This window comes from Rhinolophus hipposideros (assembly GCF_964194185.1).
Source record: "Rhinolophus hipposideros genome assembly, chromosome: 26".
NCBI classification, from domain to species: domain Eukaryota; kingdom Metazoa; phylum Chordata; class Mammalia; order Chiroptera; family Rhinolophidae; genus Rhinolophus; species Rhinolophus hipposideros.
The window spans coordinates 19,314,019-19,331,185 of NC_138072.1; the positions used below are offsets into that span (position 1 = coordinate 19,314,019).

At 35.0% G+C, this 17,167-nt stretch overlaps 1 protein-coding gene across 1 annotated transcript in view; it reads right to left on the reverse strand.

The window, feature by feature from the left end:
* The window catches only part of FMN2 (formin 2), a 331,841-nt gene that overhangs the window by 29,812 nt on the left and 284,862 nt on the right, over window positions 1-17,167 (reverse strand). The window contains exon 16 of the mRNA XM_081039488.1: window positions 1,574-1,723. Coding sequence (XP_080895614.1) covers window positions 1,574-1,723 — 150 coding nt within the window. The remainder of the gene's footprint in view (window positions 1-1,573; window positions 1,724-17,167) is intronic.

Consider the following 17,167-nt stretch of genomic DNA (forward strand, 5'->3'; position numbering starts at 1 on the left):
CTACGCCAAAATGACAGCTCCATCTGTCTCGTCTGGTTACCTATATCTCACCATTTCCGCTGTCATTAGGACTTTAATCCCAGATATCATGCAAATATGACTGTGGAGGGTGACATGTTAATCTTTCGGTTTTGTGCCTTACTGTGACTGCGTTTCAGGCCCTTTTCCAGGAGAATAAGTTTAGATTAGAGATAAAAAGAGGCATGTGGGGATCCAGTGAGGGTTATGAAGGGAAGCTGTATGTGATAGGCTGAGGTTAACAAAGTTTCCTCTACCATTTTCCCAAATTGAGCAAGTCTTCCTTGGTACAAAATCAATAATGTAGTGCTCAGTCTGTAGTAAATAAACAATGTCTCAAATGCACTTATTTTAAAGCAATTATCTCTCCTATCTCACGTGCATGGACTTTTGCCTAAAATCATCTTTTACATTAACCTCTAATGATGCATTTTCAAGTAGAATAAGTTCATTATTTTTAGAGTGGACGTTTAATGTGTTTTCCTTCTGCACAAACTACTCTCTTTTTCCAGCTAGTACTACTCACTGAGGCCTAGTTTCTTCTACAGCAAAGCTAAGGAATCTAAGTAATTATATGAGTTAGCACCAGTCAGGCATACTAGTACACATACTCTGTAAATCTCAGCAATTAATTTCACCGGAGCTAAGGATGTATCAGAATCTACTTACAAATGGAAACTAGGTGGGCCATCCTGGTTTTGTATAAGCAAGGCCAAAATGAACATAATAAACAGAAAATTGTGGAATTTTGAGGTACGATGAACAAAGTCCCTTAGGATGTAAGGTTCCTAACAATCTAAAGCAAAGCCACTGTTAGTGCAAGGATGTTGGAAAGTATAGTAATTGGTTTCAGAAGTAATGTTTTGTTTCCAGTGCAGGTTGTGTTTTTTTTTCATTCTCCTACTAGACCCAGCTATTCGGGGATGCTGTCCGGGAAGGGCTAGCTTTCTTCCTGAGTTAATATTTAATATGCCTCGATGAAACTGCATAATCATAGTGACAGAGACTTTATTTGATATACTTGAGACATTTCCCTTCATTCCTGAAAAGACTTACTTTAGGAAATGTGATACAATTCTATAAGAATCTTGAAAGATCTTTGTGTCTTGGTGACGTCTGGAAGAAATTTTTATGCGGTGAAATTTTGACAACACCCCATGAAGTGAGCAAAAATGAAACAAAACCAATTCTTCTTACCTTTATAGTCGTTGCTATTGGTCTTTTGGGGTGAGTGGGTTCACCTCAACAGGGTTGTTTCACTCCTCTTACATGGTCTGCTTGTGTGTTGTTTGCTCACCACAGAAGTTCTTTGACCAGACAGTGGTCCTGGCAAACCATCATCCGAGCTATTCACTGCAGCACCACAGCCTCTATACTCACTCTTTGTACTCAGACTCCGAATTGTGCCAAATCTCAGCACCCTCTTAGACTTGATACCCCAGGTTGAGGGCCATCGAATTTTTCATTCAGGCTTTAAAAGTTGGCAACCCTAGTGGTGTCACACCTAATAAAACATCCGTTTTAAAATGCCATTGTGCAAATGAAAAAAACCTACCTCTCTTGTAGAATAAGTTTGTTCTCTTTCTTCCAAAAATCTTTAAAGTCAGAGCTGAATTCATGCCAGATACTGAAAAAAACATTTGGGGACACCTCCTTCTCTCCAATTTTTGGTTTCATGAAGAAATAGGCTGTCGTCTCCAAAAAGCTGTCAAAGCACACACACAGAGAGAGCATAAAAGCCATGATTACTTTCCAATATGGGATATTCTTTCTCCATCCAAATGCTGATTTCATTCATGCAGTTAATATTACCAAGACGATGCAAACTCTTCAGGCACCAACGGTAGTTCTCCCATGGTTTTATGTTAGAGTTTTGGATATAGCTGCTGACAAAACCCTTCATATACTGAGAATTCTCCCTGGCCCACTTCTGTTTTCAAATTTAATCACTATGTGTACAACATATTTCAGAAATGAACCTGTAGTCCAGTTGGGACATACTGGGAGTGGTGGGTCTATACTTTCTTTTTACACTCTAAATAAATATCAGCCATTTGCCAGCAAACTAATATATGTATTCTGTATGTATGTTATATTGCTTTATATACTATTTGGTTTTCTATGTTGCTAGGGGGCAAAAAGCAAAAGTTCCAGGATATGCTGACAAAGTCTCCCATCAGGGATCAAGTCAATGTCATTGAGGGATACCAATATGGCAGCCAGCACTATGACAACAGACTGATAGTACCAGTCGTTAGGACGTGCCCCTCAGAGGCTGCTTGTTCTTACATCTACATAAAGCTCAGAAGATTTTCAAAAGGGTTATTTGACAAAGAACATAAAAGTAATAAATGACAGATATAAGACTTAACAAAAGTCTCCCACCCCCATAAACAATGCCCTGAAAAGGACCTAGAACAATAAAGCTGATAATGTCCTGGTGAAAGACCTGAAGAGTGTGGCCAAGTCACTGCAGAAAAGGGTGGCATTCCAATAACCCTTGGCCTCCCTTTTTGTCCCACTTTGGCCTAGGGCCAGCACTATTTCTGCCACTCAAAGCTTAAGTTTGATTTAATCTGACACAAAAATTTCTAAGGCAACTTGATTTTGCCATATTGTGCTGTTTGATTTAAAATGTCTGTATGCACATACATACACTGACACATTATCTGTGTATGTATTCAGCTTGTCATATAGCTGATTTCATTATGAAAATGAAAAATATCTTTGAGATGAGCATTATAAAGTGAGATATGGAGGGTAAATTTGCTCAGAAGGTAAAGGACACTGGGCATCACACAAAAAAATAAAAAATTCCCAGTACCCCTGACTACCCATGAGGATTACCCGTGAATTAGTCTGCTCTGGTTTTACTCCTGCCTTATGGCTATCTCTGAGCACCATGATTCTCAGGGAAACCAGCTTTTAGGTTCTGGGGAGAGGGGACAGCTCTCATGTAATCAAATGTGTGGCTTGCAGAAATTATGTATTTCTCTAGTTAGCCTAGTAGGAAAAATGACCCAATAGAGTCATTTAATCCTGAGAAAGAGTCAGGGTGTGAAATGGATATGGTATGTGAGAATTTGGCTGCCGTGAGCTATGGTGATGGCATTAGAATGTGTCTGCAGAATGTGTTGATGATGTGAAGACTGCCAGGAGAGTAGAGGGCAGAGAGCATAGTCTAAAAAATAGCTGGGTCATATTTTATTAAAACTGATAAAGTATATGCATACTTCCCTCCTGGGAAAACTAGTCATTCTCCTTCTATGTCCAAAGACTATTTATGACCCGTATGGCTGAAATGAGGTCTGAAATCCGTTGACTATCCATTTATTCTTTATTATTATTATTATTATTATTATTATTATTATTATTATTTCTCTGGTATTTATACTTCATAAAATTATTACAAACCAGTCAGTCCATTTGGACAGACATATCTAAATTGTAATAGCTGGTTCATTTGTTCAGCCACTTTACAACATTTTGAAAGTTCCATCACAAGGCAGCATGGCATAAAGGAAAGAATGAAAGAATATAGGATTTAGAATAGGAGGACATAGGGTATTGAATCCTGACTCTGACTAGCTATATGAGCAAACCATTTAACACCATTGTGATTCAAATTTTTCATTTGTAAATTAGAGTCCCATAAATAATTGTTTTGACATCCAATGAAAAAAATTTTTTCCACAGTGTTTGTTGAATGTTTTAACATAAGACAAATTTATTTTATATTGCATATTATTTTACATTATATATATATTGTATATTGCACATTAAAGAAATATAAATATACATTTCCTAAAAATGTTCTCTAAATTGTAACTAATTCAACTGGGGCTGATTTACTAATAGACAGGCATGTTATCATATTCCCTGTAGAGACTTTTGAGTTATTGGCATACACAGAGGCAAATGGTAGTAGTAATAGTTACTCTAATTATTCAATAATTTCCTGTTGGCTTTGACATAAATTGCCCACATAGCTTTAAGAAGGTAACAACTTTTGACTTTTGTTTCTTCATCTAAACTGGAGGTTATGCCTGCTTTTCAGGGTTGTTATGAAGATTAAATGAAAAGTACCTTGCAAGTTACAAACTAAAATAGCAATATATATATATATATATATATATATATATATATATATATATGTATATATATATATATATATATTAACTTGCCACTAAAAATGCTCTTTGTGCAAAACTTTATGAATTTGTGAGAGAAATTAGTGTCGTACAATTGACTTAAAATCATGTGTGAAGCTGATTAACAGCATGATTCTCAATGAGGAGAACCTATGTCCACAGCCATTTCTTTGAAATTGGTGGTGGTAAAAGAACAAGTGTCCCCTAAGAGTGCGACGAGAGAGTAGAATTATCGGAGGGTCAGGAGTGCTGTCCCAACTGTGTTCAGCCACCCAATTCCGAGAATGAAGTATAAACACTTCAAAAATAACCAAGCAAATGATAGGGCAGTAATTTCTACAAGTTGTCAAGGTACCTTGTATTGCAGAGGCATTTTTAGTTATATAATTCTGTCCAGCATTAGCCGGCATTCAGCTCATTCACTTATATGACATGAAAGATACCCATTTCGATGATAGATGGTAAGAGAGGTGCCGTTCTTTCTGAATTATCCCCTTTATATAAATCATAAACCGGGAGAGTCCCAGCCATCGTATAGCAATACAGGATCACTAATAGAGAACAAATGTCTTATCTGGGAACTTCCTCACTACACAGGCTCTTCTGTGATCCTCTCTTGAAATAACCATGGCACACTAAGAGCCAGTAGTGAAAAGAACTGTACTTATAACACTAAGAAAATGCAGTAATCACGATAAGAGACAACTTCAGAGAACCTCTAATCTGGATTCTTAAATGGTCCTTTCTGTAAAAGATCAGCATCCCACTTCTCTCACTGCAGACACCAAACATGCTGTACTCAAACATGCTGCTTTGCAACGAAAACAAGAATAACCACCGAATTCTGAAAACATGACTTCAGCAGCAGAATTGTTGGGAATTTCCCTGAATCTCCATACATAGAGAGAGCAACTAAAATATTAAAATTAAAGTTCACAGAAAAATATCTACAAAAACCTCCCACTGTGTCCAATATCCCTGCAAACCTCAAAATGCTGTTGGGGAAGCAAACCACTGACAGCACTAAACCAATGGGGCAACATCGTCCATATAGGAGAAGAGGGAAGCAAGAGGGGAGGGACTCCCTTCAAAACAGGAGAACTCCTGAATCACACGTACTTCTGAAAGGTGTAAGGGCCAATTTCAGAACTACCGCGATAATTGGAAGGGGTTTACACACTCAAATGCATGGAAGAGAAGAATCTGTATCTAGTTCTGAAAGGGCTAGGAGCAGCCCAGGATACATGCACTTAGTACTAACCAAGAAAAATTCCCTCTTAGGACAAAACTCTGCATTGAGAGAAAATGCTGGGAGTAGAATTCAAATTGTGCAGGATAAATGCATGGACAAAGGAAATAGACAATGCAGATATATTGGAGAGGAGAAAAATGTAGACACTATGAGATTATTTTTTTAATCATTGTGCATAAGCAGCCAGAGAGGAAGCTACCAAGCAGTAAAGCAAGAAAAGCTATCCTCATTTACCACTTCCTTGTAAAAAAGTTCAATAAAACTAATTTCATATATAAATGAGCAAGATGAAAAGATATTGCAATGGAAACAAAGTATGCCATCCAAACATTAAGCATAGCAAAGTTGACGTGGTTTCATTTCTTATCAGACAAAATAGACTTCAAAAAAAAAAAGAATATCACCAGAGCATCATTGCATAATGATAAAAAAACATGAAATTATCAGGAATATGTAACAATCCTAAATATGTATGAGTGTAATAAGAGTTTCAAAGTACATGAACCAAAATGTGCCTTCCTCAGTAATTGACAAAATTAGAAAACAAATCACTAAAGATATAGAAGATCTGAGTATCATCAACAAATTGAACTTACTGGCTTTTACAGAATATTGTAATCAAGAGTAGAATAAACAAGAGTACATGAAACCATTCACCAACACAAACCACATGCTGAGTAACAAAGCAAGTCTCAATAAATTTCAAAGGATTGAAACTATCTAGAATATGTTCTTTGACCACAGTGGCTCCAAATATGAAATAAAAAATAACATATCTAGGAAGTATCCAATTAGGAAATTAGGTAAAACTATTATTAATAACCTATGGGTGAAAAAGTAATCACACAAAAAATGACAAAATATTTCAAACTGAATAAAAATGAAAACATAAAACATCAAAATGTGTGGGACCAGATACAGCAGTATCTTTATTTTTAGAAGGAATTACAGAGAAATGCAGAACTTTAAAATCCTATATTAGAAAAATAAAAGTGTAAAAAAATTACATAGGCATCTAATTCAAGAGTACAAAGAGTAGTAAATTAAACTCAACTAAGCAGAAGAATGGGAATAATAACAAGAGTACAAAAAAAAAAAAAAAAAAAAAAAAAAAAGAGAGGGCCGGCCCGGTGGCGCAGGCGGTTAGAGCTCCGTGCTCCTAACTCCAAAGGCTGCTGGTTCGATTCCCACATGGGCCAGTGGGCTCTCAAAAAAAATAATAAAATAAATGAATAAATAAATTTAAAAAAAAAAAAAAAAGAGAAAATAAAACTTACAGAAGATCAGCAAGGTGAGAAGTTGGTTTACTGAAAATGTAATAAAATTGATAAACCTTGTCAAAAAAAGATTAAAAAATGAGAAAATACAAATTATCAATGCCATAGATGAAAGTTGGGTCATCGTTACAGAGCATAGAGGCCTTAAAAGTATAATAGGAGATATTAGAAACAATTTGATGCCATAGATTTGACACCTTAGACAAAATGTACAAATTTCTTAAATAACAAAATTTTCTAAAACTGACAAAAGTAGTAAATATGCATAGCCCTATATTTATTCAGATACTGAAATTATTTTTAATAGTTATTTCAGTAAATAAGAAATTATTCTTGATAACTCTGTATTCGAAAATATCCCTTACCGAATACTCGTAGCCCAAAATGTTTCATAGGTGAATTAACAGACATTTGATAAAGAGAATGCCAATATGACATTAAATCTTTCAGAAAAGAGTGGATGAGGGAACATTTCCTAACTCATCTTAGAGGGCAGCGTTACTCTGATGGTGATACCAAAAACAGAAAAACAAATTTTTGCAGAAAGAAGAATGACATTTATAGACAATAGCCTTCATGAACATAGGTTAAAAAAATCCTAATAAAACATTTTAAAATGGAATGCAGCAATTTCTAAAATGGATATATTATTAACAACTGGGGTTTATCTCAACAATACGAAGTAGTTTTTTAACTAATTTTTTTTTCAATTACCATTGACATTCAATATTATTTTATATTAGTTTCAGGTGAACAGCATACACATTTATATAATTTGTGAAGTGATCCCCTCAATTACTCACGTTTCCACCTGACACTATACATAGTTAGTACTTTATTAACAATATTCCCTATGCTGGACTTTAATTCCCCATGACTATTTGTAACTACCAATTTGTATGTCTTAATTTTTTTCACCTTTATAACCCAGCCACACAACCCTCCATATCTGGCAACCATAAGTTTTTACTTTGCATCTATGAGTCTGTTTTTGTTTTGTTTGTTCGTTTATTTTGTTCTTTAGATTCCACATATAAGTGAGATCATATGATATATGTGTTTCTCTGTCTGATTTATTTCACTTAGCACCATACTCTCTAGGTCCATCCATGTTGTTGCAAATGGTAAGATTTCATTCATTCATGACTGAGTAATATTCCATTGAATATATGTGCCACTTCTTTATCCAATCATCTATTGATGGCCACTTAGGTTACTTCCATATCTTGACGATTGTAAAAAATGCTGCAATGAACATAGAGGTGCATATATCTTTTCATGTTAGTATTTTGGATTTCTTCAGGTAAATATCCAGGAGTGGAATTGCTGGGTCATAAGGTGCTTAAATCTTGAGGAACCTCCACATTGTTTTCCACGATGGTTGCACCAATTTGCAACTCCACCAGCAGTGCACAAAGATTCCCTTTTCTCCTCATCCTTGCCAACATTTGTTATTTGACTGATAACCATTCTAACAGGTGAGGTGATATCTCATTGTGGCTTTAATTTGCATTTCTCTGATGATTAGTGATGTTGAACATCTTTTCGCACATCGATTGGCTGTCGTATGTCCTCTTTGGAGAAATGTCTATTCAGGTCCTCTGCCCATCTTTTAATTGTATTGTTTCTTTTCTTGATGTTAAGTTGTATGAGTTCTTTATAAATTTTTGATATCAGCCCTTTACGTGAACAAATATCTTCTCCAAATTGGTAAGTTGTCTTTTTTTCTGTTGATGGTTTCCTTAGCTGTGCAAAAAACGTTAGTGTCATATAGTTCCATTTGTGTATTTTTTTCCTTTGTTTCCCTTGCCAAAAGAGATATGTCAGAAAAAAATACGACTAAGAGCAATGTCGGATAACTTACTATCTATGTTTTCTTCTAGGAGTTTTATGGATTCGGGTCTTACATTTAAGTCTTTAATACATTTTGAGTTTATTCTTGTATGTGGTTTAAGAAAGTATCTAGTTTAAATTTTTTGCATGTATCTATCCAGTTTTCCCAACACCGTTTATTGAATAGACTGTCTTTACCTGATTAAATATTCTTCGCTACTTTGTCATAAATTAATTGACAATATTGGTGTGGATTTATTTCTGAGCTCTATGTTTTGTTCCATTGATCTACATGTCTGTTTTTATGCCAATATCATACTGTTTTGATTACTACAGACTTATAACATAGTTTGACATTTTGTAGCATGATACCTAAAACTTTTTCTGTCTCAAGATTGTTATGCCAAATTGGGGTCTTCTGTGGTTCTATATAAGTTTTAGGATTATTTGCTCCAGTTCTGGGGAAAATGCATTGGTGTTTTGATTGGCATTGCATACACTGTATAGATTGCTTTAGGAAGTATGGACATTTTAACAATTCTAACTCACCCTATCCATGAACATGGTATATGCTTCTATTTATTTGTATCTTCTTCAATTTTTTCTTCAATGACTTATAATTTTTAGAGTACAGGTCTTTACATCCTTGGTTAAATTTATTCCTAGATATTTTTTGGATGCAATTGTAAATGGGATTGTTTCCTTTATTTCTCTTTCTGATAGTTCATTATTGGTGTATAAAATACAACCTATTTATGAATATTAATTTCATATCCTACTTCTTTACTGAATTCATTTATCAGTTCTAATAGTTTTTTGGTGGAATCTTTAGGGTTCTCTATATAGTATTATGTCATCTGCAAATAATGACAATTTTACTTCTTCCTTTCCAATTTGTATATGTTTTATTTCATTTTTTTGTTTGACTGATGTGGCTAGGACTTCCAGCACTATGTTGAATAAAAGTGGTAAAAGTGGATATCCTTGTCTTGTGCCTAATCTTAAGGAGAATGTTTTTAGCTTTTCCTCATTCAGTATGATGTTAGCTGTGGGTTTGTCATACATGGCCTTTATTATGTTGAGGTATGTTCTCTCTATTCCCACTTTACCAGGAGTTTTTATTATAAATGGATGCTGGATTTTGTCAAATGCTTTTTCTGCATTTATTGATATGATCATATGATTTTTATCCTTTGTTTTGTTTCTGTAGTTATATAGATAACTCTATGAATGATATAAATGTCTAACCACTATACTGTATACCTGAAACTAATATAAAATAATATTGAATGTCAACTATTATTGAAAAGTAAAAGTCATATATTAAAAAAAAAAAGTTTATTATTTAAGCCACCCCGTTTATGATGGCTTTTGTTGTAGCCAGAAATGACTAAGATAATGACAAAGATCTACTTTCTTCAATAAATAAATTTCAAGGAGAAAGAAGTTTTAGAGGGAAACCTATCATAAAGACTTAAGAGATACTGTCTAATTATAATGATTGGAATTTCTTTACATGCTCCTTCAAACAAACTGTAACTAAATAAAAACATTTATAACATATGAACTAATTGGACTTTTGAACAAAGACTGAGTGGTGACATTAGGGCATGGTGATCATTTTTTGGGGTGAAACTGGTTGTGTTTATTTTTAAAGGGTATCTCTTAGTGATATATACTAAAATTTATATTGATGAAATCATATCTTTTGAGGATTTTCTTCAAAAATAATATGGGAGGGGGCAAGTGGATTAGATTAAACCTAAATCTGACTTTTGGTTTAGTCAGAGGAAACCAAATTGACTAAAAATTGATAATCGTTGAAGAAGCTGGGTTATGTGTACGTGTCGGTTCATTGCACAGTCTGTTAACCTTTCACATTCTAACTTTTTCATAATAAAGAATTTTTAAAATTACAAATGTACACTCGGGTGCATGTGCACACACACATACACACACATTAGTACAAATAAATAATGGCTACCAGTGTCTTTTAAAATGTCATTCTTAAAAGGCTGGAACATTGCTTAAAAGACTTCTACTGTATATTGTTTTTGACTATGTTTCATAGATAATAAAAATAGGTAGCTTTGATTTCCTTATTTGAAATGGGCCTGCACCACAAAATGAGAATTATATTCTTTTAAACTTCTCATCTGTTTTTAAGGCTGGCTTTGTCTGGAAACTTTACACATGAAGAATGACTCAAAACTTGGTTTTTATTACATCCAAAAGAGGTGCTAGTAATTATCCCTAAATAGCATTTTCTTTTCACAAGTTATGATGTGTATGGAGAGCCACGTTCTCTGTAAATGAAATATTTTAAACATGTTATGTTGCCTGTTATTACTATCAGTTATTTCCTATGTATGAACAGGATTTAGCCCTGGTCCAACACTACATAAAATTTTGAATTTAAGTCCAACCATTGTGGTGGCACCTACTTTGGAGAGGTTGTAGATGAGGGCACTGCTGCGTTCATTTAATTCATCAGTGAGTAGGTATGCCAGGCACCACAACACCACAAATAGCAGGGCAAAGATAATAAAGAAAAATGTCATTGAATGTGAATCATAATATATATATACACACATATACACACAAGTATGTATATATGCATATATGTGTATGTATATATATGTATATAGTCACAGAGGGAATATAGTCACAGCATAGGGAATACAGTCAATGGTATAGTAATAGCTATCTACGATGTCACAGGGCAGTTATCACTTTGTGAGGGGTGTAAATGTCTAATCAATATGTTGTTTTGTATACCTGAAACTAATAGTAAAAAACAAAAATAAAGTAACCCAATTAAACAATGAAAGAAAGAAAGAAAAATGCAATCGCTATTCAATTATGTCCTTGAAAAACTATTGGGTCAACAAGTACAAGAGTCAAAGTACAGAACAAAGCAATTCGCCGCGTGATGCCTCAGGTTTAAAGGCTGCCAGACAATGATGCTGCTCTCAGAATTGCATCACCATTGAACAGCTGCTCTGCTATAAAATATATGCTTCAAAAATGATAAACTCTTCCGTGATAATGTTCATTTATATTTACTCTTCAACAATCTGAAAGCATATCTAAAACAACACGAGAGGAATTTTGTTAAAAGAAATAAATGTGGAATGTTTCACGAATCTGCGTGTCACCCTTGCACAGGGGCCATGCTAATCTCTGTACTGTTCCAAGTATATGTGCTGCCCAAGCGAGCACAAGAGAGGACTTTTTGATGTATGACAGGTTGCTGCAGAAATGATCTTGGTTATAGTAAAAAGGATACATGCACCAAAGCAATCTGGGATGAGTAATTTAAAGATGGGCTGATGTTCAGAATCATCAGTATTTTTACTTTACTTTTTATTGAGTAATGTCAAAGAGACTTTCGACTCCAATTAGAGTGATAACACCATATCGTCTTTACCCACGGTCTTCTTTTTCCCGTCAATCTGACCCTACAGGGTCTGACATTCTGATTCTGTACTTATTCTTCCACTGCCGGAATGTTCTTCACCCACGCGCCCACATGGCTGCCTCTCACTTCTTTTAGGTCTCTGCTTAAACATTACTACATCAGTTAAGATCTTCCACAAAAAGCCAAAGTCAAATGGCAACACTGAACTTCCCTAATAGCCCTGCTTGATTTTTCTCCACAGTTTCTTGCCACCAGGAATAGTAGAGATTTTTAAAATTTGTTTACTGTTGGTCTTCCTCTGCTATAATTTATTCTCTATGTGGTATTTTTATCTTTGATATTCACGGCTTTATCCCCAGCACCTGAACAGTGCCTGGCTCACAAAAATTGCTGGATAAATATTCCCTTAAAAAATGACTTCTGCTGAACAACTGGACTAGACGCTTCTGGGGAAAAACGATTCTGAGTTTTAGGAATCTTGTACTGGAAGAAATCTGTTAGGGCTTTTACAGCCCAAGGTTTAAGGGCAAGGGCTTTAAATCTGAAGGACCAAGGTTTCGTTCTGGCTCCACCGAGAGGTGATCTGTGTTGACTTAAGTAACTTCTCTACATTTTGTCACCTCGTGGATACTGCTTCCTACTTCAAAAGCTTCCTGTGAGGTTTAAATAGCATCAACCATGTAATGTGGTTCATAGAGTTGCCAGGCACATAATAATATCAGTAAGTGATGGTTCTATCGTCACTGGGGAAGGCGGCATGAAAGGCTCCTCTTAGGTCTTCATGGTGTGTTCACAGAATGTGAAAAGACTTGGCATTTCTTCCTCATACAGAAAGGTTAAAGACAGCAATTCCTTTCTCTCTTTCCCATAGCCCCGTATAATTGACACAATGCAGAACCTTTATAAAAATTAAAACTGATGTTCACATGCCAGTCTCCTTGGGGACAGAAGGCTAGCACCAGAGTGGGTTAACCACCCTTACCCATCCCGCCCTACTCATCTACGCAGTTTATCTTACTTGGCTCAGAAGAAAGTTTACAGTAACTCCTGCCAAGAGAATTCCTATCACTTCATTTATGTAGAAAGAAAAACATATCCTTTTACCCTGGCATCTATAAGAGATGAACAATAACAAATTATATCCTTTATTCTTGACTCGATTGCATATGACTATTTCATATTCTGTAACATATATTTCATATACATGAACACACACATGTGCACACACCTAGTAACAGACATATCACAATCCACAGCTAAGAGAACAGGTCTGCTCAAAGAAGTAAATCTATTTAATTCTACTTTCTCTTCCTCCCACCACAAATATAGCTGTAGTTATCAGTAAAGCTAAAACACAGTTCAGATCTGTGTTGCTCTTCTTCTGTTCCATTGCATCTCCACGCTCTGTGCAGACAGATTCCAGTCTTTTATTAATTTCTCTCCAATGCTAATACCAACAAGCCTTGGGACTAAACTTCTCCCTCCTTGAAACAACTGCCAACATGGCAGTTCAGACTATTTTGAGATATTGCTGTTTGTACTGGTGGGTGGAAGTGAAGGGTCTGATGAGGTCATTTCTTATACACACTCTATGATGGAAGGGGCCTTTTAAGTCAGCTATTATGTCCAGATCAGTCTAGGTGGGTCTGGGGTGACTTCCTCTCTGTTTCCTCTGTAACTGTCCCTCATTTCTTCTCTCAATACCCCTGTCCTTTTGGAGTATAACAAAAAACAGGCACTAAATGAGAGTGTATACACAGAATAAGAATTGCACACATGTAAGGTGATGTTCATATAGGAAGAACATGAAACATCTTAGTTTCAAACAAGAGCATGACAGTTTAAATAAACTGCCAAGGATCATCATCATAAATCTTCCCTTGCTTTTGCCATTTTTGTTGTGCAATGTTGGATTTTGTAATATGATTTTTCAGAACAAATTGAAATCTCAAGAGAAAGATCTATTTTCAGTTAAAGCTTTCTACAAATAACTGTAATATTTGGTATTCTAAATCATCATCTTCATTTCCACCTCCTTCTTCCACCCTCCCTCCCCCCCCCCCCCAGGAACTTACATGAAGTATAACAGATTTTATTCCTCCAATAAGGAAAAATAAATGCTTTTTGCTCATTATTAAAAGGCCTTTGAAAGGTCTTCCACATCTTCTAAAAAGCACAAAGAATACTCTCCTGCCAACCATTTTTCTCCAGGCAATGGAAAATCTGAGGAATTCAGAACGGTAAGAGGACAAACTGGTATTTCTTTTCTCTTAAAATGAAGAATTGTGGTATTTCCACCTTCAGGGTAATTGTGATTTCAAAACAGCCAAATGTTCTTAGAAAAAAAGGTACTTCAACATAAGAGCAACTATCAGCTCATTCAAAACATGGAAGAGAAACTTAAAAATCCAAGTGACACAATTTTCAAGCATGGATTAGCCCGGAGGAGACAATATAAGATGAGACTCATTCTGATCCTGAAAACTAGGAACCAGACAACAACGATGGTCAACAGTGTTAAGGCGATTATTTTTCTCCCATCACACACACACACACACACACACACACACACTTACTTTTCAGATTTGTTTCTAAATTGACCTCCATTCTTTCCACGCTCTGAATTCTACCTTTCATAAAAATTTACTTCACTAATTTACATAATTTTTCACCACTCTCAAATCTATTCTCTATGTATCACCCCATCGTTGCACCTTCATCTCCAAGGGAAAAAATATCCATCACCTCTAAATCAATACTAAGCTATTCACCTATACGGTTCTTTATTCTATCTACAACTGCTTCTTTTAGGAAAGTATCAAATCCATTGTCTCTTATTTCCAACACCTAAAAATCTCTTTTTATTGGCTTATTAGCCTGATCCTAAAAGCACATACAAATTTCATTCAAAAGTATTTCTCTCAGCTATACAAACTTTTTGAAAGACTCTGTTATTTCTGTATAGTTGGTTTATAATTCAATGCTTCTGTGTATTCACTCATTTTGAAATCTGGCTTCAAAAACCACCCTTGACTCTTTTGCTCTCAGGGGTCCCTGACTTAAACCTATAACTTTTAGCAATTTTCATCCTATCTCCTTAAATAATGGAACCATTACTGGGCTGTTATTTGAATTTGAAAATAAGAAATCATTAACAGAGCTTTTCTTTTACTCCTTTAGGTCTAACTTATGCAAATGGCATTAAATATATTATTTCCATTTCACCTTCACAAAACTCAATTATGGAAGCTTTGGTTTACCTATTTCACGGCTTTACCTTGCATTAATTTTAGGTTTACAGAAATGTTGAAGAAATAATATAAAGAATTCCCATATAGCCTTCACTCAGCTTCTCCTCACATTAACATCTTACACAATCACAGTAACATCACAGTACATTTGTCAAACCTAAGAAACTAACATTGGTGCCATGAAAGTAAAGGATGCCCTTGGCATGAGCTGCTGCAAACGTTCTTCAGTGAAGCGAGATGAACTGCACAGTTGAGTAGGGAGGAATGTGTGAGGGTGCTTAATCCACTCTGGTGCTGGCCTGATGTCCCCTAAGAGACTGTCATACCGGCACCAGTTTTAAGTTATATGAAAGCCATGTATTATCTCATAATTATGTGAGGGTAAAGGAAAGAGGGAAAGGAAATGAAATCCTACAAGATATGCTCTCTGACCATAAAAAAATTAAATTAGAAATCAATAACAAGATGATTAACAGGAAAATTTGCAAATCATTTCAAAGTAATTCACAGGTCAAAGACATTCTCAAGAGAAATTAGAAATATTTTGAACTGAAAAACAATGTATCAAAATTGTGGATACAATTAAAGCAGAACTTAAGTGAAAATTTATAGCATAAAATGCTCACATTAGAAAAAAAGAAAGTTCTAAGATCAATAACATAAGATTCTACCTTAGAGAACTGAAGTGAAAAGTATAATTTAAGCCTAAAGCAACCGGAAGAAAATAAATCATAAAAATTAGAGCAGAAATAAATGAAACTGAAAACAGGAAAACTAGAGAAAATCAGCGAAACCAAAACCTAGAGAAAAATCAGCAAAACAAAACAAAACAAACAAAAAAAAAAGGCTTTTTTTGGTAGATGAATATGTCTATATAGAAAATGCCAGAGAATCTACAAAATATCTCCTGGAACTAATAAACAAGTATAGCAAGCTGAAAGATACAGGTCAATATATAAAACACAATTGTTTTCCTGTATACCAGCATAAAACAATTAAACTTTGACATTAAAATGTTGTATATAATTTAGTGTAGCAGAAAAACTATGGGACATCTAAATATCTATCTATCATCTATCTATCTATCTATCTATCTATCTATCTATCTATCTATCTATCTATCTGTTTATGTTTATGTTCTGTGAGGAAAACTACAAAACTCTGATGAAAAAAGTCAAAGAAGATCTAAATAAATGAAGAAATATTCGTGTACATGGATAGGCAATCGTCAATATCAGTAAGATACCAGCTCTTCCCACCTTGATCTGATTCATGTAATCCCAATGAAAATCCTAACAAGTTATTTGGTGGATACTGACAAACGGATTCTAAAACCTATATGGAGGGGTGAAAGACCTGGAATAGCCATCACAACACTGAAGAAAAAAAGCAAAGGTGAAAGCTCACGCTACCCAACTTCAAGGCTTCCTATAAAGCTACATTAATCAGGACAGCATTGAATTGGTGAAGAGTAGACACATGAATCAATGAAATAGAATAGAGTGCCCGGAAGTAGACTCACATAAATACAGCTGACTGACTTTTGATAAGGGAACAAAGAAAACTCAATGGAGAAAGGACAGTGCTTTCAACAAATGGTGCTGGAACATCTGGAAGTTCATATGCAACAAACAAACAAACAAAAAGGAATCTAAGCACAGACGTGACATACAAAAAATGAAAAAAAGAAAAGACCTCAAATACTGACCAACAACTTATGGAATGGTGGTGAAGGTGTTATATTATTTTGGAAAGGGGCAAAGGGAGTAAATAAATTAATACTTGTTAATTTAAAGGTGTTACAAATAAGAGAAATAAAGTGTATCATTTCTATGGCAGCCATGAGTATGAATCTTTACTCAGAAATCTCCCAGGTTTCCAACTGCAGAAACTGAAAATGGCCAAGGGCCTCAGCGGCTATGCTCTCAAGTTAATCACTTCACTTGCACAGATTCTCAGGGTTG